We start from the raw sequence: 26,324 nt of genomic DNA, 5'->3' as shown, positions 1-26,324 counted from the left end.
GGAAGAGGGAGTGAAAGAGGGAGGGTGACGAGGGGAGAGAGAAGAGGAGGGAGAGGGTGGGAAGAGAGCAGAGATGGAGGGAAGGAGAGAGAGGGGTGGTAGAAAGAGTGGGAGATAGAGGAAAGTGGGAGGGAGAAGAGGGAGGGTGGAACGGAGAGAAAGAGGGAAGAAGAGAGCGTGGGCGAGAGACAGAGGGAAGATGGAGAAAGGGAGGGAGGGGGGATGGAGGGAGAGACGAGGGAGTTATTGAGTGAATGTGTGTGTGTTTTTAGTAAAGTTATGCTGAGTGTTTTCCCGGCACTTTCTGCACTCTGTATTAAGATTAACTCGAAGCCTTCAGGAGGAACAGGAGAAATGAAACAGAGGCTCAGAGACAAGGGAAAAGAACAGATATGGGACTGAGGAAGAAGGTGCAACCTTTAGGGATGGAGTGGTTTGTCTCCAAAAAAGGTATGATCTTGTCTGAAGCCTGGGTGTTGCTGAGAGTTTTGTTCTGCGCATGTGTTTGCCTAGATCTCACATAAAGTGTTTTATGTCTGTTAATTAGTCCTTCTCATTAATACACTTAAAACGTTTTAGTGAAAAATAAATTATTTTATGAATCAGTTGTTTCCTAATAGGCAGATACCCCATTAACATATGTGAAATAAAATACATACAATATTGCACGTGAGGTGATTGCATAAGGAGGAAGGAACTACACGTACCCACAGATGTCAGTGAGAAAAGTTCACTCGTGTGTGCATTAAATGTGGGCAGATCTATATTACAAGGATAGAAATGACCACTGTGCTATGGTTTTACTCCGAAATATTTTTCGAGGGGGCGGTGTGGCGAGCAATAAATTGCAGGGGGCAAGCGTGATTAAGGACAGCTGGAAGCCGTGCCACAATGTAGGGTTTCCTCTGGTTTAATGTTGCACCTGATAAAGTGAGACAGAGAACCCAGCCGCAGAGCCAAGCTAAGCCCACCCCCTCCTCACCCGGGCTGTGCCCACTGGGCGGATATACTTGGACCACGACATTGGTATTTGTAACAGAGACCGGTCATACACTCGTCACACACCGGCTGCCATTAAAATGCCATTAACCCACCTTGACCAGCACTGATCAGCACGGCACATGCTTCATTTTCCTAACACAAAATATAGCGCGTCCGCGTCTAGTCAAGGGTGCCTAGTGCTACATAACTGTAATTTCAATGCAGTTCAATACAGCGCCTAGGCGGATGCCATCTTATTTCAGGAAGATTTGGAAATAGATGGTATTTCCAGGAAACCTGTTGTAAGCATATCGATGTCAACTATATCATGAGGCAAAGAGATGGTCACGAGACGTCCTCGGGTTCCGGGAGGCGCGTGCTGACTCCTGCCTGGCGATGTACCCGTGGGAAAAGATACTGCATCGACGCACGATTTAAAATGCTGGAAGAGAGAGGCTTAGATGGAGAGCAACGGAGGCCTGGGTGGGTCAAACAGAGAAGGGCAGAGAGAGAAACAAAGAGAGGTAGAAAGGGGTGGTAACAAGAGAGAGAGAAAACGAGCAAGACATGCAAAAAGAATTGGAGAAAAAGAACAAGGGAAGTAAGACACATATAGAGCTCGATGTTAAAAGGCGAGAGTGTTAGATTGAGAGCGAAGAAAGGGTAAAATGGAGAAAGTGAAATATGAGCAAAGAGAAACCAGTACGGGAAATGCAAGCGGGGGGGGGGGGGGTCCGGGCGGTGAGCGGATCCCTTTGAAGTAGCTCATGGCCTCGCAGCCGTGAAAGTGAAAACAAAGCAATTAGGTGGGAGGGAGGCTGATGGCTTTGATGTGTGAAGCAGGCGAAAGATGGGAGCTGAGATAAACGAGGAGGTAGACAAAGTTAAAGGATGTACGGAGAGAGAGGGACAGAGAGGATGAAAGGTGGGAAGGGAACACGGCCTGGGGGAAGCTGGCTGGGGAGGGGGGAGGAGAAATCCGAGTAAGGCTGTGTGCGGGGAGAGAGAGGGAAGGTGCTGGAGCTGGGGAACAGATGGCTGTGAAGCAGGGGGCTGGGCAGCGGAACCCTTTGATGTGGCCTGGCAGCCGTGAAAGGAGATATGCTGCTGCCAGGGGGAAGGCTCATGCATGAGAGCATGTCACGTGATTGTGATTCACGTGAACTGTCCAAAATTCGCTGGAGGAGAGCCCTTGGCCTGAAGTAGTGGTTCAGCTGCATTAGACTCGCAATTCATTCCTTGCGGATTAGAATAAGGCGAGACCTAAAAATCATTGGGTCTGGTAGATTGGTTTTCAAAATGTGCAGATGTATTTCTAGTAAATTGTTCTAGAGGCAGAATCAGATTTTGGATTATATTGGAATGTTTTTAGAATGCAGAAACAAATAGATGAAAGGAAAGCAAGCAGATGTTAGGTTGGTCGAGAAGTGTAGGTCTGCTGATTGCTCCGTAGACAGTAAGAGAGGCTAACTGAAGAAGAGAGCTCAAATACAAATGTCGGAGAAACCAGGCTATGTATAAGTAATATTGCCAGCAGAGCAGTCTCTTATTATGAGTCTGTCCTCTTTGTTGCACTAGCAGACTGCAGCATCTGCATCATATTCAGCTTCTCATTGATGAGAGATTTGAGCCATAACGTTGCATAACTGCGGTGGTCATTCGGCCCCACCATACCGTCTTATGCACATCTTTGAAATGTTCTCTTTGATCTTCACAAGAAGCTTCTTCACAAAACCTTTTCAGTGCTGTCTTTAGTAACTAATGTCATGTGCATAAGTTTAACTAATTCTGTCAGATCTATAAACATATCCTTAGACTATCTCTGTGTACAGGTGGAATTCCTGGAGCATCATCTTTTCAGCAATATATAAAGAAATGTGCCTGTAAGAGGTGACATCTTCTTTGTATTTAAATTGATTATTTTGGTTTTAAATCCAGTTAACCAAATTGAAAACTGCAACACATTTAGCTGAGAACACTACTATACTAGAGCCTTTAAAAAAAATCCCACAAGGCATCTTTTCTTAATCTTGTGACTTTTTTTGTACCCCCATTCTGTCATTGAATTCTCTGTAATATCCAAAAACATATCCTTAGACTATCTCTGTGTACAGGTGGAATGCCTAGAGCGTAATTTCATCAATATATAAAGAAATGTGCCTGTAAGAGGTTCCCTTCTCCCACTGGAGCCCTACTCCCCTCTCATCCCCTCCAAACAACACCCAAAAACAAGGCTCACTGGTCCAACTTTGAACTTTATGATGACCAGTCCATCTCTAAAATTCTAGCCTCCTTAAAACCGAACACCCACTTCAACGACCCTCTCCCGGCCAGATGCTTGGCAGCGACCTTCCCACTCCTTGTTCCCATCTGGACTACAATTATCAACTCTTCACTTCTTCAAGGGTCCATACCTGACTCCCAGAAAACCGGGCAACTCATCCCCATCCTAAAAAGACGCACTCTGAACCCAGAAATTCCAGATAGTTTCAGACCCATTACGAATATTCCTCTTCTTGAAAAAGTGCTGGAGAAATGTGTGCAGCTACAACTTAAGCCGATTCAGAAAAGGGGGTGGTGATGAACAGGGTCTGAATTAAGCAGACCACTCTTACCCAGTCCAAAGATCAGGGCTTGATCCATCACCGTTATTTATCTCACTGCACCATCCCAGCTCAGAACCTGGCTATATGCAAATCAGTCTGTCCCTGGCCCAGTGCATCATGGGAACAGGGCAGACTAAACTACCAGGCCAATTCTTCACCAGAAAGGACACAAGCTACCGGGGACCGGTTTCTGGCATTTCAGCCGTCTTCGGCCCGGCTTGCTTGAATCCTGATGGTGCAGTGAGAAAGGGACTCATGTCTGAGTATACCCTGCCACACCTATAGTGGCCAAAAACGATTCAGAAAAGGGGGTGGTGATGAACAGAGTGTCTGAATTAAGCAGACCACTCTTACCCAGTCCAAAGATCAGGGCTTGATCCATCACCGTTATTTATCTCACTGCACCATCCCAGCTCAGAACCTGGCTATATGCAAATCAGTCTGTCCTTGGCCCAGTGCATCATGGGAACAGGGCAGACTAAACTACCAAGCCAATTCTTCACCAGAAAGGAGACAAGCTACCGGGGACCGGTTTCTGGCATTTCAGCCGTCTTCGGGCCGGCTTGCTTGAATCCTGATGGTGCAGTGAGAAAGGGACTCATGTCTGAGTATACCCTGCCATACCTATAGTGGCCAAAAACGATTCAGAAAAGGGGGTGGTGATGAACAGAGTGTCTGAATTAAGCAGACCACTCTTACCCAGTCCAAAGATCAGGGCTTGATCCATCACCGTTATTTATCTCACTGCACCATCCCAGCTCAGAACCTGGCTATATGCAAATCAGTCTGTCCCTGGCCCAGTGCATCACGGGAACAGGGCAGACTAAACTACCAAGCCAATTCTTCACCAGAAAGGAGACAAGCTACCGGGGGCCGGTTTCTGGCATTTCAGCCGTCTTCGGCCCGGCTTGCTTGAATCCTGATGGTGCAGTGAGAAAGGGACTCATGTCTGAGTATACCCTGCCACACCTATAGTGGCCAAAAACGATTCAGAAAAGGGGGTGGTGATGAACAGAGTGTCTGAATTAAGCAGACCACTCTTACCCAGTCCAAAGATCAGGGCTTGATCCATCACCGTTATTTATCTCACTGCACCATCCCAGCTCAGAACCTGGCTATATGCAAATCAGTCTGTCCCTGGCCCAGTGCATCATGGGAACAGGGCAGACTAAACTACCAAGCCAATTCTTCACCAGAAAGGAGACAAGCTACCAGGGACCAGTTTCTGGCATTTCAGCCGTCTTCGGCCCGGCTTGCTTGAATCCTGATGGTGCAGTGAGAAAGGGACTCCTGTCTGAGTATACCCTGCCACACCTATAGTGGCCAAAAACGATTCAGAAAAGGGGGTGGTGATGAACAGAGTGTCTGAATTAAGCAGACCACTCTTACCCAGTCCAAAGATCAGGGCTTGATCCATCACCGTTATTTATCTCACTGCACCATCCCAGCTCAGAACCTGGCTATATGCAAATCAGTCTGTCCCTGGCCCAGTGCATCATGGGAACAGGGCAGACTAAACTACCAAGCCAATTCTTCACCAGAAAGGAGACAAGCTACCAGGGACCGGTTTCTGGCATTTCAGCCGTCTTCGGCCCGTCTTGCTTGAATCCTGATGGTGCAGTGAGAAAGGGACTCATGTCTGAGTATACCCTGCCACACCTATAGTGGCCAAAAACGATTCAGAAAAGGGGGTGGTGATGAACAGAGTGTCTGAATTAAGCAGACCACTCTTACCCAGTCCAAAGATCAGGGCTTGATCCATCACCGTTATTTATCTCACTGCACCATCCCAGCTCAGAACCTGGCTATATGCAAATCAGTCTGTCCCTGGCCCAGTGCATCATGGGAACAGGGCAGACTAAACTACCAAGCCAATTCACCAGAAAGGAGACAAGCTACCGGGGACCGGTTTCTGGCATTTCAGCCGTCTTCGGCCTGGCTTGCTTGAATCCTGATGGTGCAGTGAGAAAGGGACTCATGTCTGAGTATACCTTGCGTGGAAGGGTATACTCAGATGTGAGTCCCTTGCTCACTGCACCATCAGGATTCAAGCAAGCCGGGCCGAAGACGGCTGAAATGCCAGAAACCGGTCCCCGGAAGCTTGTTTCCTTTCCAGTATAAGAATTGGCTTGGTAGTTTGATCTGCCCTGTTCCCATGATGCACTGGGCCAGGGACAGACTAATTTGCATGTAGCCAGGTTCTGAGCTGGGATGGTGCAGTGAGCTAAAAAACGGTGATGGATCAAGCCCTGATCTTTGGACTGGGTAGCAGTGTTCTGCTTAATTCAGATACTCTGTCCATCACCACCCCCTTTTCTGAATCATTTTGTCCACCATAAGCGTGGAAGGGTATACTCAGATGTGAGTCCCTTGCTCACTGCACCATCAGGATTCAAGCAAGCCGGGCCGAAGACGGCTGAAATGCCAGAATCCGGTCCCCGGAAGCTTGTTTCCTTTCCAGTATAAGAATTGGCTTGGTAGTTTGATCTGCCCTGTTCCCATGATGCACTGGGCCAGGGACAGACTAATTTGCATGTAGCCAGGTTCTGAGCTGGGATGGTGCAGTGAGCTAATAAAAAAGGGGGTTGGATCAAACCCTGATCTTTGGACTGGGTAGGAGTGTTCTGCTTAATTCAGATACTCTGTCCATCACCACCCCCTTTTCTGAATCGCTACAACTAAGCCAACACATTGCTTCCTTCAATTTATTTGACGATTTCCAATCTGGGTTCAGGCCTGGGCATAGCACTGAAACCACTATTCTTCAAATCGTAGACAATGCTCTCCTAGCCTTTGACCAAGGCAATACCTGACTCTTGATCCTTCTGGATCTCGCCTCAGCTTTCGATACAGTCAACCATGAGAAACTTCTTGAATGCCTCGAACACAGGATGGGCCCAGGAGGTACCATCATCAAATGGTTTGGTTCCTTCCTCCAGAACCGCACCTGCACCCAGAGATTCTTAGTCAACAACAACCTATCTGCTCCTTCCCTGATCTCTATCTGTGTCCCTCAAGGCTCTACTCTGTCCCCTACCCTCTTTAATCTCTACCTTGAACTACTAGCTGAAATTCTTTGCACGGCCAACATCTCCTTCCACATGTACACCGATGACACTGAGATTTACATCAAAATATCTTCTCTTGAGGAGATTACCTATCTGAATGACGCCCCGATTCTGACTGTTCAATAGCTTGCCAACAACCAGCTCAAATTGAATGCCCAAAAAACGGAGTTCCTTCTCATCTCCACCCAAAAAAAATATAGTGACATCCCTGAATGGATTAACTCGATCACAGCACTCACCTGCATGCCAACCATAGTGGATTCTGCCAAATCGCTTGGGATAACTTTGGACAGCAACCTGAATATGCGTGAACACATCAACTCGATGGCCAAAACCGCCAGGTTCCATCTGAGCTACTTGAGAAAACTAAAACCCTTCCATGCTACTGTCGACCTTAAAACCGCAGTGCAGGCGTTCATTATCTCCAGAATTGAATACGGCTGCTCCACCCTATCTGGCCTACCATAGACTTCGACGGCCCGTTAAAAGCTTGCCTCAAAGTAGCAGCTAGACTCTTATGTGGCTCAAAAAAAATTGACCACATTTCACCACATCTGAAGGCCTTGAACTGGCTTCCTCTTGAAGGCAGAATCTAGCTCAAGCTGGCCTGCATCACTCACAAAGCCTAATACACGGACACCCCAAAGTACCTCGCCCAGAAAATTGTGTTATCTGGGAGAACCAGAAACTTCTGGTCTGCCAGAGACCGTGTGCTCCAGCCATCCCACTTCCGTAATGCAAAAATATATATCCAAGCATTCTATGGGGCCGCACCAAGAATCTGGAACTCGCTACCTTCCTCCTTCAGAATTCCTACGTTGTCGCGCTTCAAAAAGGAAGCAAAAACCTTCCTAATGAGCAAATTCCTCCATTAACTCTCCTTTATTGCGCATTCCCCCTCTCATGGCCTATGTTTCTGTGCATAATCTCATGTATTAATTGGCCCCCAAATGTATAAATTGTTTCCCTTGTTTTATTGCTGACATGTCGCTTGCTGATTTTGGTACTGTACTGTTTATTGTATATAGCTCAGACTTTTATCCTACTGTAGTCAATTCCCTAACCCCATCCTTGTATTTTACCTATGCCTATACTGTATGCAACATGTTTCCCCCTGTAAAGCGTTCTGATACCCTAATGGGTCATGTTCGCGCTATATCAAACCTCAAATAAATAAATAAATATGGGGCAGTCTGTTTTTCTGGCTTACCAGAAGAGGATCTTGAACACTCCTGTCTTTTTAAGGCTGTTTTTAGCTGAAAACCTAGGTTGTCTTTGGTCCTGGACCGAGGCCTTCACAGAATTTCTGCCTAATCCATTGATGACGCGGAGCCCCTTGACAAAAAATGGAGCAACCATCCTGGCTATAATTTGAGTGGATCTCTGTCTGCGAGTACTCAGCAGGCCTGGGTGGAGTAGAGGATCTCTGCGAAGGGACAATAAAATCAGCGGAGTTCTTCAAGTGGCAGAGTGCAGTGCGAACTGCCATTCACGCTGATCTTCCTGCCGCTCGAGTAGAAATTCTACCCCAGCGGCAGCTCGCACTCGCCAACTTTCCATGTCTAGCGCTAGCGTGGAAAAAACTCCACTGCACTACATGGAGCAGAGTTTTCAGAAAACTCCGCGAACGGAGTGGAGTTCACCGCCCAGGCCTAGTACTCGGTCCGCAATGATCACCCCTTATTTGATGAGACTCGTATGTGTTGATTACCCAGAAAACAATAAATCCTGATAACGGTGATGCCAACGTCAGCAGTGATTACATTCTTGGCATCTGCAGCCTTGTCGACCACAGCCCCACTGGTGACTCAATCTCTAAATATGACACTGGCCTTCAATTATCAGAAGGGAAAAACATCTTCCTGCATCTGGGGAAAGACCCTTTTTTAGCAAAAGCAATGACTTGAGCTCTCTACCACCACCATCCAGCACCCTAGTGGAGGAAGTGATATTTCCAATCATTTTCTCGCACATCAGAAGATAACAAGAGGCAGTTAGGTGCTAAATATTGTGCATTCTTGGTACAGAATCCAATTCTGTTCTTCGTCACATTCCAGTTCACCAAAAGTGTCAAATGCACACTTGCAGTGTCTGACTCAGGAAGTGAAATCTCCTCTACAAAAGAACCATTGAGAAGCCCCCAAAATGGAAAAGAAAAAAGTTCTGCATGCTGACTCTTCATCAGATATTTTCTCACCTTCATCAAGGAGATTGGATGCCGACAAGGTGTAAGAAACTGGCTCTGTATATACTGCATCAAGTAAGGGGTACAGTGTGCACAGAGTCCACAGTCCCCAGAGGTTTGATAGAGGTTAAAGTTAGATTTAACCTTACTTTCTAAAGTGGTAGCTTGGTCGAGCAGTAAGGCAGTATCAGAGGACAGTGTAAAGCATTTGTTGTACACACTCACGTCAGCAAATGATCTCACACACTCAAGAACTGAACACTAGGCCAATTGTTTTGTATATAAAAATATATTGTTTTATTTTAGAACCACAAGTAGGTATAAAAATACTTTCTCAGAATGAGATGCTACAGTTGAATACTTTCAATGAGCATTAGACTTTTGAATGCAATAGATACCGTTGTTGCAATATGCAACCCAAGTTAAACACAATTATAACATTGAGCTCAATGGGAATTTTAAGTAAAAGGTAATATCAATTATTTTGCATAGGTTTTTCTTACTCAGGGCTGGATCCTGGATTCAGCCCTGGTGCATCTCCTGTAAACAGTTGAAAGAAATCGTTTTTGTTACACAGGCGATTTTTAAGGAGTATTTGTATGTTTTGAAAATTGACAGAAGAATTTCTGGCAAAAAACAGACAATGTTATCCAATGGGAGAAAACCGAGTTATCGGAAAATCACAGTTGTAATTACTTTTCAAGGTCGGTGCTGGGCACAAAGATCCATCACTGGGATCTCTCCTGGTCACAGGTGAGTAATTTCGTTTTCGTTCAGATAATTTTTAAGGAATATTTCAAAGTTTCAAAACTCGACTCAGTAGAATTTCCAAGTGAAACCAGCCTATGTTACCCTATGGAGAAAATGCAAGTTATCTGTCTTTGGGTAAGTACTCGACTTGCCGAGTTAAGGTTCTGGGGTACGATTCAGGGGTATCCCAGGGTCAGATAGGTACAGTTGTTACACCCTAGGCGGCACAGGGGCTGCCGGGTGCAGAGAGAGTAGGCCCAATGTTAGCCTAAGGAGGATAGGGGGCCTTTGGTTGGTGGCTGCTAGCAGGTAGGCAATGCGGCTGTGGGAGCTGAGCTCCTGGTCACTTACACAGGGAAAGCGGGGAAGTAGGATAGAACAGATGCTGCACTTCCAGTGGCACTCAGGCGGCTGGGTGCAAGGTACTTTTGGGCCGTCGGGCACCCAGTGTATTTCAATGGGGAAGCTGGAAGTTGAACAAAGGCTGCAGGCTTGGGGACGGAGATTCTTCAGGTGTGATCACCACTGCAAGAGGTAAGTTGGGAAGCTGTAGGTTAGGTAGGCACCCCAGAGGAGGGCACAGGGAGCCGCAGGGCGCCGGGTGCAGTAGTGTCTTTTGGTGTCGGGAAATCTTATCCTCTGCTGGTCGCGGTTGGAGGGGTCCCTGGTTGTGAGGCTGCAGGCGTGGTCAGGATCATCGAGGAGGGTTCTTGGGTGCTGGATTTGTGGTCACAGTCGCCGGGGGGACTTCCTTGTGGTCTTTGTTCACTCAGGCACAGGCCGGGCTCGGCGGGTGCAGAGTGTGCTGGATTCGCTGTTCCTGGCTGGCACCAGGGGTTGTTGCTGATTGAGCAGAACCACTGCTCGTGGGAGTCCCAGTCTTTGGATGAGCAAGGCAGTCAGGTCCTCCAGGGTTTTTGAGGTTGCTTACCGCAAGAGACGCCGGGATTTAGCAGGAGCAGGATCGAGGGTCGACAGGCCTGTAGGGCTGGGGCCAAGTCAGTTGGTGTTGTCCTCTTGTTAGCAGCTGCACGGCAGGTCTTCTTTCTTCTTGTTCTTCTTCTTGTCTCGGAATCGGGATCTGAGGAAGGAAGGTTCAGGGTACCCCTAAATACTAAATGTAGGGGCGTTACAGGTATGGGAAGGTCAGAGACCCATGGGACACTTCCCTGGGGTGAGTACACCCCCTATCCTGCTACTCTTCAGTGGAAGGGGGGCAGGAGCCTGTCAATGATTGGGTAGGGCTCCCCATCCTCCAGATGGCGGGAGCCCGGAGTTGTGATTGACCTCGCCTCCCCCACCTGAGGGGGGGGTTGGCAGAGGTTTGCACACCCCTTTTTCTCACCTTATCCCAGGATGTGCATTGTTTCAGGCATTTATAATAATGCATGTTTGATTCAGACAGGCATGCTTTGAACGCATTATATAAAAAAATATTTTTCCTTTGCAATTAACAGAGGATTATTGTGAGCACTAGTGGGTATTTGTTGGTATGTCCTTTTTCTTTCCTTACAGGTTCGGACGCCTGGAAATGCCAGGAAAGTCCGGTTCAAAACGTGAGCCTTCTTTTTTGATACACCTACACCCCTGATAGCGTGTGTATACCGCCCGGGTGTTTCCCCTTTTTGGTCCTGATGAAAGCTCAGCCTAATTGGCATGAATGAGCAGAAACATGTCGACCCATTGCACACTGAGGACATAGTTGTCTCAGTCTAATAGCCAACCTTTGTCCACTTCACTTGTTTTTAATGATTGCTTACTTTTCCTTTATTAAAGTTAATTTCTGGAAATAGTTTGTTCTCTTTTAACCCCTTCCATGCTGGTGACGAACCCCAGCCGTCATGCACTACGGTGCTCGTGTGCTGATGACGGCTGGGGTTCGTCATGGCCCGCCCGTGTTCGGCCGGCGGCCGCACACGAGAAAAATCGCGGCCGCATCGAAGGGGTTAACGCACAATTCACAACCTCGTTTCACAAAAAAACAGCTCCACTGTAATTACAGATGTCGTAGCATACTGGGAAGACATTCGGTCTTCCGGTGGGAACCCGATGATGAAGCATGTCACCAACCAGGTTGGTGAGTGAGGGTTCTTTTAAAAACGTAAATGGTTTTTCAATAATAACACATCACACACTGTCCTTTTCTTTTGTTTTAGGTTGCAAACACTAGTCCCCTTGTGTTTTGGTGCCGATAGTCACTCCTTTATTGTTAAAAGCATTGTTTCAGGCCCCCAAGAGCGGCAAGCTCTCGACCCAGGGTCCAGAAACATGTCTGGTGGTGGCAGCCTCGGCAGCCACTCGGTCAGGACATTGGGAGTTGGTTGAGTTTCACCTCATGTAGAGGCCAATGCCTACCGTACCAAGGACATTCAGGCCAAAAAAAAGGGTGGTCCCTGTCACGATCACTAAGAGTCAGCCTTCCCAGTGCTCCTTTCCACCACTTCCAGTTAGGCCGGGGAAGGGGGTGTTAAATTTGTTTCTGAATCAAAGAAAATCACTACCAACTGCTCAGTGCAAAAATCATGGATTGAAGACACATGCTTACATTTGTCAAAAAAACACGGTCATCCCTCAGTAAATACATAACTTTCACCTTCAAGAGGTGCAGAGGGACATCCTGTTTCTCCTTCTCAAGGGAGCAATCAAAGAAAGCTCCCAAGGCCCAGTGAATCTTGGGTTTCTACTTTAGATTCTTTATGATGTAAAATAATGTAGTGGGGTGGCAATTGATTCTGGACCATAAATCGACAGAGGGTATAGGAGCTGTTTAGAAGGTTCAGCACCCATCCTCTTTAATGCTGTTCCTCCAGATGAGGCAAAAAAAGAGGGAGTGTTGAGAAGCTATTGGTTGGGACCAGGAAGGAAGCTGATCGACTGAATACCGGGATCCGAGTGATCAGAAGTTATTGCACTCACACACACAGATGGGTGCCATGCTTCATCATTGGGCTGTTCTTTGTGGGACCTGCGCTGTAATGCCCAACTGGCCCCTCAAGGGAGCTTTTCATCGGAGATCTTCTGATTTTTAAGCCATAATGAGTGCAAGTGAGGATGTAGTGATGCAAGTGGTGATGTGCTAGGTGATGTAAATTAGTCTGGCAGGATACCGAGAATGGTTTTAATGAGGTGGTCCCCTTGACAGGATTAAAAATAAGGGCGCAGTCACAGGAACCAATGAACCTAGACAGTTTCAAGATAAGCCCGATCAAAATGGGCCAACTATATCTGCCTGGAGACCAACAGAGGATGGTAGGTCACGGGAAAGATTACAGTGTGAGACCACTTCATCTCTGCAGCTAAGCACGGTCTCTGCCCATACATAAGGGGCACAGTTACTACCCTAATTGCACACCTCTACTCCCAATCAGGTGTATTGTAGGCATCACCTTTATGGTCCTGTAGAAATACCCAAGATCCAGTTGGGCAGTAAGGCATAAAACATGTTGACCCTATGTCACTTACCTTGAAGCTGTCAATGTTCATTGGCTCGTGTGACAGTGCACCTGTGTAGACTATTTTAAATCACATAACACACCATCCTACACTCACTACATGCCTATGTGCACTCATTAAGACTTAAAAATCAGAAGATCTGATAAAGAGCCACCTCGAGGGGCCCGTTGGGCATTGCAGTGGAGCAGCCCAATGATGAAGCAAGACACCTATCTGGGTGTGTAAGGGCAACCACTTTTGATCACTGGGATCCCCTTATCCAGTCGATCAGCTCTCTTCCTGGTCCCAACCGACAGCTTCTCATCTCTCCCTCTGTTTTTTTGCCTCTTCTAGAGGAACAACATCCTTCTTCTACTTAACGACTGATTCTGGACTTGCAGGAATTCCAAAACATTATGTGAAAAAAAGTAATTTCAAATAGAAACCCTTTAAGAAGTCCTTCTGCTGTTAAGGAGAGTTCCCCACCTGATATATTTCAAAACATATTTCAGTAGTTAGTAAAGCACTTTTTTGTATTTCTGAAGTGGAAAAAAGATTTTAATATAATCAAAACAAAACTGAATATTTTACTTGGTGATGTGCAAATGATAAAGATTTTCAGAAACCCGATTTCCACACATTATCGTTTTTATGCTATTTAGTTTTATCAGTAAAACTGCATGTTTGTGGGAAAGTTTGTGGTCATTTCCATAGAAAATGTCTTGTCTGTAAATAACATTGTGCTACCAAAGTATGCTATAGTAATATATTTATTAAAAGTGAGAGTTCTTAAATATGAACTAAGAAACATTACTGCCCGCTCTAATGATATTGCTACTAGTTAACTAAGAGGCAAGTCAGGGGTCATGTGTTCCATTTATGTGGGGTTAATGGGGTAGATTTGTATTATACGTGGAGCAAATGTTTAGTCTATTAAATCAAACAAAATAGGTTTTAGTAAAGCAGACATGCTGAACTCATTAGGACCCCACAATTTGAGACAAGTTTATAGATCAACAGCATTACAGTTAGGTCGAGTAATTTATTCAGCTCAAGAGTCCTTCAGGTCTGATAACTATATTCTTATTTTCCAAGGCCTGAGCTTGCATCAACCTGTTCCACTGGTTAGACCAGACATTCACCATGGAGAAATTTTCTATTACTTTGTGCTACAAAGCTCATATTTCTGGGAGCGATGTTGGACACACGCTTTGGACACACAGCTCAGAAAGGCGTTTCCATCAACGTAACGTCACACAAAACTAAGGATGATGACTGCGACCCTCTGCACACTCAAGTCAATCCTGGTCAGAAAATTGAAGTACCTGCTTGGGCTCTTTCCTTCCTGCTTGAGAGATATTCCATGTTGACCCAAACTGATTAGACCAATCCAAACGGGATCTGGAACTCCAATAGCTATGAGCGACAAGCTCTTTGGACAAAGTAATAAGTCCTTCATCCCCTTGAAGTTATACTGGTGTGCAGACTTCTAGAAAACCTCAATGCAGGCCTCGCTTTTCAGCTGACAACCGACAGGATCATCATAGTAAAAGACACCTTCACAAAAGGTTCAGAGATCACATGGAAGGGTTGGACGCAAGAGGCGAGTGATCAAAAGAAGAAATATTGCTTCACATCTAAGTAATGGAGCTGTGAGACCCTTCGATTAGATTTCTAGGAATTTCTAATCAAAACATGTACTCATCCTACATCTATTAAATTGCCTAACAAGAATATATGAGATGCTGCACTCTATGGTTGGAAGCACAACTACTATGGGACTGGGCCACAGTGAACAAAATGGATATCTCTGTAGAATATCTACTAGGGACTCAAAGCAAATAGGCAGACACCATCAGCCATTTTCTGTTGGATTGCCTTGACTGGGAGCTGCACAATCAGCAACAATCAGCAACTCTTGTTTTCAAGAAGATTAGGCCATAGACCTGTTTGTCACACTACAGAACAATATATGTCTGTCCTGCACAAGCAGATCCTGGCAACTGGGCTTCAGGGGCAATGCCTTGATGATGCAGTGCACCCCCTTCACATACCCCTATGAAGTTCTTTAGACGCCCAAAGCAGATCCATGTTCGCTGATTCTTAAAATCCTTGAGACAGAAGAGGAAAGTGGTGATGAAGAAGCAAGGCACAATCTTAAGGGCCAGACACAACCTAAAGCTCTTGTTAGCCAGATGTTCAATACTTACCAGAGAAAGAAGAGGCAGTTGAGCCATACTGGTCTCATCATTTAACCGAGGAGCACTGTTTATATTGTGATGCTCAGCAACCATTGGAATCTTTATAATTTGTTTTGGTGTCCCTCTCAGCAAATGATTGACAGTTTTTATTCTAAATGTCCACTGTCACAGTAACATCAGAAGCCATCGGTATCCTGAGTCATCCTGGTGGTATCACAGTTTGCAGCTCTTTTGCCTCTTCCAGAAAGAGGAGCCAAATACTGACACTGATAAAAAGACATATGAAGCCTATGATAAAATGTTCAGAAAGAAGAGGATGAGCACAGTGAGTAGCAAGGCTGATTCCTGGTTGATGATCAAGCTCCACCACCCCCTAGTTGTCTCTTCTCCAGGCACCACCGGTTCACATTCATTTCCTTAATGATTACCACAAGAATATGCCCCAGGTTACCTTCTCAGTGTTCCGAACGTCTAGATAATAGCACAGCATAAATCGCGGAACCCAGCCTCTGCCTTTATAGCATTTCAGAAAAGGAAAGGTAGATGATTAGACACCATTGAAAATTATCCATTCGGGTGACTGTGTTTACCATCAGGATTGCTTATGCCTTGGTTTTTCTTGGACCTTGCGACCACCAGATAAGTCACAATGTCTTGCCTTCCCTGGCCATGTTCCTAGAAGACAGACACACCGAGGCAATGTAAAATTTGAGAGCAGGCGAGTTAGCTTTAGTAGCTATGATTGATCTTGTTATGAAGTCTTATGAACAGTATTTAGACAACTGGCAATTAGTGGGAGTCCTTCATATGGTATGCGGGCCAAATGACTCTTTTCGGACAGGTGATATTTGGTACATTCAGTCTTTTGATTACATAGCTCCCTTTGGGAAACACATTGACAGGGTGCTGCATAACAAAGACAGACACCAAAGCGATCCATTCCCTACCAACGCTACAGAGATGACTGATGGCGCTCTTTCAAAACACCAGTCCTTTGTCATCTTAGGTGGGATCCCACTTCTCACATCATCAAGTTAAATGTCTGCCATACTGCCAACGCTGATAAATTTTGCAAAGGACCCATCAGTCTATAACTGGCAACCCCTTTAAAGCAGAGTGGGCTTGTGTTGGAAGGTAGGATCCTTCTCGCATGGTTACCTCCACTTTTTGCCTGGTGTCAGTGTGTTTTGGATTAGTCTGACTGGGATCCTGCTAATCAGGACCCCAGTCACTATTCTTTCACCCTAAATTTGAGAATGGTAAGTACTTTGATACCTTCCTAATTGGCTACTGGTGTACCCTTCTAAGTCCCGAGTATATGGTACTAAGGTACCCAGGGCACAGGTACACCAGGGGTCTCCCATGGGCGGCAGTATGTATTATGCCACCCATGAGAGACCACTCAAACTGTGACTACAGGCCTGCAATTGCAGCCTGTGTGAGCTGGTGCTAGCACCACTCGCAACAGATGTACGTTTCCTTATATCTGAGGTCACTGCACTTAAAACCTTTGTCACCCCTAAGGCAAGCCTTTCAATACTGAGGGCAGGATGCTTGGTTATAAGTGTGAGGGTGCCCTGCATGAACAGGACACCCTCTACAAACCAAAGAGTCCATTCTCCAGGCTTTGTAAGTGCGGTCAGCCATTTTAACCGCATGGCTGCTGGGCGTTTTCCCCCCCCTGTGCTGGAAAATGCCATTTTAGTGGCTCGTCATCAGCACACGACACCTTTTGGTGATGACGAGCTGAGCTCGTCATCAGCATCGAAAGGGTTATACAAATAGTGGACATCAATTCAATTACGGGATGTCTAACTATATATTGGCTGCACTGAGTCTTGTTTAATATCAAACATGTTGGGCTCTTACCCCAACACCGATTCCAGTGTTGGATGTAGGATCCCATGTAATGGGCGGCTCCCCTAGGGAGCCCCCTTGTATTCCCAGTACAAGCCTTTCAGGGTGTTACAGCAAGTCAGTGCTGCTGCCGACCACAGACCTAATGCTGCCCTCCTGCTGCTGAGCCAGGCTCGGGCAGGGGAAGGTAGAACAATATGTTTCCTGTCACAGGGATGTGTAACTACCTCACAGACAGGACTTGACGTTTTAGGCTGGGGTGGGGGGGGGCTTTCCAGCGCCACCAGACTGCTTTGAAGAGCACATGTGGTCCCTCCTTACTTACTCCAGTTGAAACCAGTTCAGGGAGCCATTGGCTTCCCCTCTGGCTCGAAACTGATCAACGGACATGGTAGTATCCTCCCCTCTGTCCAGCCCCTCCTCTGGGAGGGACCCCTGAATCGTCCCAACCCTTTTCTTAGGGTACTCAAGGGCTTACCTGTGGATGGCTCTTCAGGTGCGTTGTGGGACAAGATTCAGATCTGAAACCACTTCTACTTCTACCATTTGGGCACTTTGGACTTCGTTGGACTTTGCTTTGGAACCAAAACTGCATCTGGAAGACTCCTGCTGCTCCTGGTCTTGTCATCCTGCAGTCTTCTGCGTTGTCTGTGCCTGTGCCCCATCCAGGTCCTTCTCCAGGCCTGAGGGCTTCACAGACACCCGAAGGAATCTCCCTTGGAGTGAAGGAGTCACTCCCCTGCATCTGCAAGCACCGCAACTTTGCAAGCCCTGCAACACTGTTGGTGGTCCTGCAACTCTCTTGAGGCCTGCACTGTCTTCTCAGCTAGTTTAAAACCAGTATCCCTCGTCAGAACCGCTGGAGCAGTACCTCTGTGCACTGCGTCAACGTCCCGTTGCTTGTTGACTCTCTTCTCCAGAGATCTTAGGGCTCCAAGACGCTTCAGCTTCAGCATCTCTTGTTACCAAGATCTTTGTCCTCAATGCATCCTCTGCACCATGGGCCTGCATCTTTGGTGAGCTGTTCGAGGTCCTCTTGCGATTCCTGTGCCTTCGGCCTGTGGGTCCTCTTGAGGGTCTTCTGTGCCTTCGGCCTGTGGGTCCTCTTGAGGTTCTTCTTTGGCTCTGATAGGCTCCCTTGCTTGCTCGGGCCTTTTCTGACACTCCTGCACTTGGTGAGTCCCCTGGACCATGCTGGTCCCGACACTGCATCTTCTTAATTTTCCTATTCTGTTGCAGGTTCTCCTCTTCAAGAATCCACCCTTGGATTCTACCAGACTCTTTCACCTTCTTTACCAGCTACATCTTCACTGAAGTCCTCCCTTGTGGTCTACAGCGGTTTCCGACGTCACTTTGCACCTATGAACCCTGCTTCCCTGGTGTAGGTATCCTGGTTCCTGGGGTATCCACTGGTGGGGTGACTCTCCAACCTTCCATCTTCCACAGGGTTTCTTCAGTGTCCTCTGAAAAGGGTCCTTCTTCTGCAAAACTGCAACTGTGTTTTCCCCTTTGTCTTTCATGGAGTACGCAGCTATGTTTTGATTCTGCACACGGCCTCCGGGGGGTTCCTGGGTACTTACCTTGGGTCACCAGCTCTTTTAAGTATTCTGGGTTAAATCTCGACTCCTGTCGCAGCTCGCATTCCACTTTATTAGTATGTGGTTTGGTCTCCCCCTGGAGACCACTGTGTATTTGTGCTACTTACCTGTTCTCCTTTTGAAATATTGTGTGTATTGTGCTTATATCTCCGGGTAGGATAACAATGTGCTAGTGAGTGTGTATAATAAATATTGCTATTTTTATCCCTACACTGTGTGGTTCTTTTCCGTTTAACCTACGCGATATTGATTAGTCCTGGTAAAACCAGCTGCTTTACACTCCTTCTGGACTAAGCATGAAAGCTGCTTTCCACAGCTACCACTCAGAGAACTTTCCATGATTGTCTAAGACAACTAAAATCACCATGAGGGTTGTCTGGATTAGTGCAGGGTGCTTTACTTAAATACATGTGCGCCATATACTAAGCCAGCCTCCTACAGCTTGCAAGGATGAACCCAGGACAACCAAAAACAGCCGGACTCTCAGGGCTGCACCCATTTTTACACATGAGTGAGTGGCAGGATTTCCCAAATCCCATTGTTGTGGGAAAGTCCGTCTTCTGAGCACTTTGAGTTTGTGGATGTAGGCATTCCTCCTGACTTTTGGAAGAATCTCACAACAATCAGGGACTTTTCAAGTACCAAAATCTACAAAGGGAAATGTAAACACTTTTGCCACTAGTGTACTAATCAGGGTCTGCAGCTGCTTGCCTCTTCAAAGCATTTCAACTAATGTGGATGCCTCCTTCTTCTTAGAAAATCCATGCAGTCTCATTGAGACTAATAGCCACCCCAGTTGACTTTGTATTTGTTTTTCGTAGCCGAGCCATATCAGCAGAATGGACGCTATGCTCCATAGATGTTCGCGCTTGCCTAAAATTCTTGTTTATATAGAGACAAAGATTATTTTTCTGGCCATCTCTTAGTGGTTTTAAAGGGCAACGTACTTCAAAGCAGGGAGATAGATCATGGTGTCCAGTGTCGTCTTCCACATGTAAGCCAGTTGATCTCTTGGCACAAAAGTAGTTTAACAGAACTAGATCTACAACAGCTGCACTATTTACCAGAGTTTTATTGTTAAGTCCCCACTTGGAAGGCGTGTCCCTCTTTCATCGAGCCTTACTATCTTAAACTTAAGGACAGAAGCTGAAGCCGTGTTTGGACAGGCAATACTTTGCGCTTGCTTTCAGTGAAGTGAGCCATGTTTTTGCCTTCTCACTAGATGCATCTGTTTCTCTTAATTTAAACTTATGAATCGATTAAGGCGAAGCAGATATAAGATACAACTCGCCATGGCTTCACCTGAGACCCCCAAACCTTTATGACCCCCATCTCGATCTGCAAGAAGGTCAAGTTTTTTCAGTGGCTGAGGCAACCTACTGTCCTGAGGTCACTCGCGTTATCTCACATCTTTAGGTATAGGAGCCAACTTCAAATCAGTATTGATACCTCCAGAATCATGGTTGCTAAAGAGATAGTTTAAATGGTTCCAGAAACGGGGTGACCAGCTATGGCCAGATGTACCCAACTCCACACCTGGGATGTTAAAATGTGAGATGATGTGGTCATTGTGGGGTGGACATGGGTATATATTGCACCCAGGGTACAAAGATGGCAGGAACAATAAAGGCTCACCTCTGGGGAAGAACACCTGCATCTCATTTGCGTTTGGTCCTGTAGAATCTTTATCTTTGTCTTGCTTCTATTACAAGGCCGGTTAGCTGGCAGGGATTCTGTGGCTACTAGGCAGCTCAGTGTCCTCAGCACCTGACATCTGGAATTGCAACCAGGATCATGTCATTTCCACGTAGGAAAGGCCAGCTCCTCATGTTCCGTACTACTTGTAGCAGAAAAGTGATTCCAACATTTGGGGCTTGCCCCTGCCTGCTAGAACAGACAATGGCAGAGACTGGGTTCCTGGCAATGCACAGCCCAACACTTGTGTGCTGGGTCTCCTCGATGTACACATTTGATGTCCGCATTCATATTACTTTTGAGGTACAGACAAGAAGCGTGAGCCAACTGAAGTTTTGCATTATTTAACTCCTCCCCTGCTGATGACGGAACCGCTCCGTCATCAGCTACGGTTGGGCTGTGCTGATGACGGAGCGGTTCCGTCATGGCCCGGCCGCCGCGCCTGCGCGGCGCTGATTTCGCGCCTGCGCGGCACTTTTAATGAGCGGGGCGGGTCATGACGGAACCGCTCCGTCACCAGCACAGCTCAACCGCGGCTGGTGACGGAGCGGTTCTGTCACCAGCATGCGGCCGCCCCGCCCACTTAGCGCTGCGGCGGAATAGTGGCCGCAGCGAAAGGGTTAAACCTTAAAGATTTCTCCTAGTCGAGAAGAGTTGCATCTTGTCTTTGTTTGCTGCTGTTGTAGGTAGTACCAGTCATGTTACTGGGAATTTGTGACTTTGTGGATGTCCTTGGCTCCAGACTAAGTCAAGCAGATGTCCAGTGTTTTTAATCAGCAGCGAGCAACAAAAGGAAAAGGGAGTGGGGATTTCACCAAGCTAAGTGAAACCTAATCTTAAAGGAAGTGAAGGCATGCGCCTCATGACCGGTTGAACTAGTTTCAAGGAGGGCCTGACCGAGTACAGGCAGGCTACCCTATCGTGGATGGAGGATAGCCTGCTGAGCGACCACCGTCTTCTTGTCCATCGATACACACAGAGTCCGAAGGGGAACACTTTTTTCATCTTATCCAGTGAGACTGTCATTGACATGACAACCCTCCTCTCCCTGCTGACAAATGACAATTTTAATATGAGGAGGACATAGAGTGGATCCACAGTTTGTTTACTACAATTGAGAAATGACATAGGGAATTACCTGGCAAGGTGGGAGGGCCTATTCAAAACATGCAAAGAACGTTGGTCCCCGTGAGAGTTTATCTTGGCCCAGTAAGCAGTTGAAGAGTGGGTCAGAGTGCTACATGTGACAGAGTTGGGGAAAGTAAATAAAAGCGGCACTCGCAACGAAGGAGCCAAAGGACGAAGTCTTATTGGAGGGAGTTAATGGGTCAAAGAAAAATGATTAGGATAGAGAGGCAGATCGGGAGGTGGGAAGGTAGGTAGCAAGGACCGGTGAGAGGGCGGAGAGAGAGCAGAGCTTTACCCATCCTGCTAAGCCTCCATGTGTCACTCAGAACGTCATCAACACCATTTTATTTTCAGAGACAAAGTATTAAAAGAAGTACTACGGAGTGAAAATTACATGTCCTTCTACACTTTTTAACTGTATATATCTTTCTTGATAGCAATTTGTTTATCAAAAAATGAATGTGCCTCAACACAGCCTTCACCCCCATTCACCCCTCAACACAGCAGAGGCACACCACATATAGCAGCTTTACTTCATTTTCCTTGAGCAACGGTTGGATTAGTTGATCACCTTACTCTGAGTCACTGATATCTTGACAACATGTTTTACCTTAATGGTGCTGCATGCAATGAATGCCATATATAAAAATATCTTTTTATTATGCTAGATGGCTACAATTTCTCTATGACACAGTGGAACTATGTTCTTCGACTACTCATTGGTAAAAAATAATCTCAGAATATAATTCCGTGCCACATCAAGACCTTTTTGCTCCCCTTGGAGCCAAGCTCACAACTCTTCTGTATTTCTGCTGCACCTGAGCTCACTGACGTTTTCCAAGTACTTCCATGTAGCTGAACCTTGACATCTTGATGGCTGCAATGAGAACTGCAGAATGACTTAACCCACTGCAAATGTAGTGATTTACACTTGCCTTGTGGGAATGGCAATAGTGTTTAACAGTTATCTGCCAGCATCTAATGAAAACAAGTGTTTACTTCATTACAGTTGTTATAATCTGCATTTTGTTAACACTCAAGTTTTAATGCATTTTCTTGTTTCTTTCTTTCTCCTTTTCTCTTCTTCCAGCCGACCAGTAACAACTTGTCTGACTGTCGTGGAATGAGTGCTAGCAGCCTGGATCTGTCTCGACGCAGCTCCCTGATTGGCTGATTCCCCCCCCACAGCATCTCTGGGTGTGGGAAATGGGCTGCTTTTACATTTTGCATTGAACTTGAATGTTTGGCTCATCGTGAAGTGGGGATGGTGGGAGGGAATCATTTTATGCTGAAGCTAACGGAGAAATGGTGCAGAGCTCGTCTTTATTATTTCTATTTTTTGCACAGCCTTGACGGTTCGAGCCGGCATTTCATGCTCCGAGATTCAAGTATTTGAAAGGTACATGTGTACATATATGTATAAATATATATATATATATATTGGTATAGTATGAGAAAAACTTGCGCCGCATGGCAAGCATGCTGCTTAGATGTGTGCCTATAGAACACCAAACTATAACAGCATTTCAGAAATGTAAGTGCATGTTTCAGATTGCATGGCAGTCTGTCGTGCCAGGACTAATAAGAATGTGAGGAATTACTACTGCTAACATTTGAAAACAACAAAAATTGTAAGTTTAGAAAATGACGGGATTTCCAAGAGGCTGTTTACAGCACCATCTGGCCAGGCAACACCCACTATTGGTCACTGTGCTTGTGAGAGCAGGGACAGACTTCAAAATTCACTGGCCACCTGATATTGCTGTCAGTCTGTCACAGGATTGGGTGCAGTCTCTGCTTTTATGGACTGTCTTTTGCGGTAACTGTAGTATATACCAGTGGCTTTAAATACCTGGACTGGAAGAAATCTGTGCTCAGTTATCAGCCCCCTGGTTTAGAAGCCACCTACACTCTAGCAATTGTGTTGTGGGTTGAATGCTACCTCTTTTAATGCCCTATGTGGACAAATGCAGTCTCACTGTATGTGTGTGGTTGTTATCTGCATCTTAAGGATTGTCTCGTGTTTTACCTGGAAGTTCCTGTTTTAATAAGTTGTTGCTTCTGTTATTGGCTCATTACACCCAAACCAATCTGTACCTTGGGTGCTCCAGCAGTCAGTACCACTGAAATGGTCTCACTACGCAGAACAATCATTATTTTTCTGTGGTTGTCTGGTACAGAACTCCCCATAGCCAAGATTTTAAATTCCTTTGTTTTGCCCTTCATGCGTTCAATCTTTTAAAATGTGAAAATTTGTGGGGGATGTCTAAGCAGTGGTGATAGAACCAGCTGCCTTGATGTGGATTTCACTGTTGTATAGTATAGTGTACTTAGACTGCAATTTATAAGTAGAGAGATTGCTGAGTATCTGGCTTGTGTAAGATAGAGTAGCAATGGTTTAAAATAATAATATTAAAGTGTACCCCGAGTTCCATATGTTAGAGGAACATAAACTGTGTACATATGTAAAAATTGACAGGTTGTACAGAATAGCACTTTCTGGACCTAGAAGCCCTTTGTGTATAGAAATCAATCAGATGCTAGACTATTATGGCTTTTGTTTGAATGATCTGTCAGAGGGACATAGTTACTAATGTGGTCCTATTTAAGCGCACATTAGGCGCATTCTAACTGTATTTTGAAGGGATGGAGTATGAGTTACGTATATTGTGTTACGTTTGCCTTACTTAGGGTGATTATGACCCTTTCTATATTTAATTTCCAACTCATTAATTTTTTTCCAGAGTTGATCTCGGGTAGTCTGATATTAGTTCTTGTGAATTTCAATATGTCGCTCCTCTAATGCCACCTAGCCTTTCCATTCCAGACATGTTTGATGGTGCAGTTGACTTTCTGGTAGAGGTGATTTGGCTGGCTGCATGCCGTAAGTTTTCTGTAGGCCATACCTCGTCAGTGATTATGAAAGTCCCCTTCATAGTTAACATAGCCTGCCTGCATCCGTCTCCCAATTTCACAAAGCCACAAATTGGGGGCTAGTTTCAGGTGAAGACTGTGATCAACATTTTTGTTTCTTGTACAGCTCTCCACAGTTTGAAGTAAACTTGGTGTTATTTCTTTATTTTGAGTTCTGTTATGAAAATAACTACTTGTGAAAGGTCTGTCATTCCCTATCATGCCTAGTGTGTGTGCTGGATGTGGAAAGTGGTCTTCAGAGTGCGATGACATTGCTTTCCTGACTGGAGATGTCACTGCTATGGTGGATGCTCTTAACGTTTGTTTGACTGTACTCTGTAGTCTGTGATGCTTAGCTCAGCACAGTATTATTTGGGCATGCATCTTGCTTGGAGGCCTTGCAAGACTGTTAATGAAGTTTCTTAGGGATCATTTTGTGAACCCAGCAGTGTGTCAGTGGAGTGCCTTTTATGAGCAAGCAAATCGAAGGAAGAGTGAACAAGAGTGTCTTACATAAGCCTTTCGTTACACAAGAGAGAAGAACTACATTTGAACAAGTCTCCCTCCAGTTGGACGAGTGGTTGATGGTGCACAGTATTTTTCAGGTTTCAGCATACCAAGCACTGTCCAAAAGATCTTTTCTCATAGACCGTATGGTTTCATGACCCACATACAGTAACAACTTATTATGCCGTAAGGCTATGCCTCTAATGCGATTGGCTGACACCCCTCCGTTTGTGATGGTAAACACGAGTGTCTAAGAGGGATGTTTAGAAGAAATTGGGCAACGGGCTGAAAGAAGGAGGTGACTTGGTTTCAACCCTGCAAAGAATGTTAAACAGGATGGTTGCTCAGCCTTTTTGTTTTTGCCTGATGGAGTTGAGATCGGACCAATTCATCTTTGGTCTTCTCTTTGAACGGAGGTAGATGGCATTGCTTGACCAGCGATGCGACAACAGAGGCTGTCATTTGGAACAATGTTACATTAATGCTTCGGAAAGTCACTTGTACTTCTGTATATACACATATAAATTATTAAAGCTCTTGTTTTCTCTGCTACAGTATCTCTTGTCTTGCTTAAGGAGGAAGCTCAAAAGCACAGAATGGAATGGGAGGGTTAGAAGTAGAAATATAATGTGGGGCTAAAGAAATAAATGGAAGGAAGATCCTTATTCCACCCCTTCCCCGCCTCCCTTTGCTGTGATTAGTCTGACATTGTTTTGGCTGCCTACCTTCTTTAATGGATTATGCACGACTCCTATATTATTTGCGAATGAATCACCTCCAGAAAATCGCTTTTGTTATTTACACCGTAAATTCTATGGCAGGACCGGAGGCTCAGATTATGCTTTTCTTTCTTCGCATTTATTACAAATTGAAAAACACAGCAGCCTTAGAAAAGCTCATAATGCAGAAAAAATGCTTAAAACCAACAATAAAGCATTTTAGCCATATAACTCAAGAAAAAAATGTCTCTGGGACTACAACTCCCATCATGACAATATAACAGTCCAAACGGAGTCCTTCCTCTATGTCCACAATCCATAGATAGGCAGTCCCTTCTCCATGTTCCTCCTCTTTCTTCGCTGCTTCCGCAGCCAGTTAAGTGTTTTTTTCTCTCCCTCTCTCAGAATGTGATTGTTGGGGATTTGTACTACTTTATGCACTGTACTGCTTAACTTTTATTTGGGGCTATGGGTCTCTGGTGATTTCTTTGTTTCAGAGCCCCATTTGGGTCGCAGAAGCGCCGTTTCGCTTCCTTCGCGACTGTGCCCGGTGTGTTGTTGCGGTGCGCAGTCACCCGCTAGGGGGCGCGGCCGCGTCTCGTTGGTCTCCGGCGCGAGTTCCTCCTCACAGAGGAGCCGCGCTGAGGAGACCAACAGCCGCGGAGCCGAGCCCTCGAGTCTGTC

General features: G+C 45.8%; 1 protein-coding gene across 3 annotated transcripts in view; it reads left to right on the top strand.

Moving 5' to 3' along the window:
- The window catches only part of LOC147692219 (kinesin light chain 2-like), a 359,953-nt gene extending 334,482 nt beyond the window's left edge, over positions 1-25,471 (top strand). For 2 of the 3 annotated variants that reach the window (XM_086938494.1, XM_086938493.1), the window contains exon 16: positions 22,592-22,816. In XM_086938494.1, the coding sequence (XP_086794620.1) occupies positions 22,592-22,675 (84 nt within the window). In that variant the 3' untranslated portion in view covers positions 22,676-22,816. Of the gene's footprint in view, positions 1-22,591 lie in introns of all 3 variants that reach the window. The other variant, XM_086938492.1, reaches the window with a different exon arrangement.
- The last annotated feature ends 853 nt before the right edge of the window (positions 25,472-26,324 follow it).

This window comes from Lissotriton vulgaris, chromosome 9, assembly GCF_964263255.1.
Source record: "Lissotriton vulgaris chromosome 9, aLisVul1.2, whole genome shotgun sequence".
Lineage (NCBI taxonomy): Eukaryota > Metazoa > Chordata > Amphibia > Caudata > Salamandridae > Lissotriton > Lissotriton vulgaris.
This window is presented reverse-complemented; position numbering and strand designations above follow the sequence as displayed.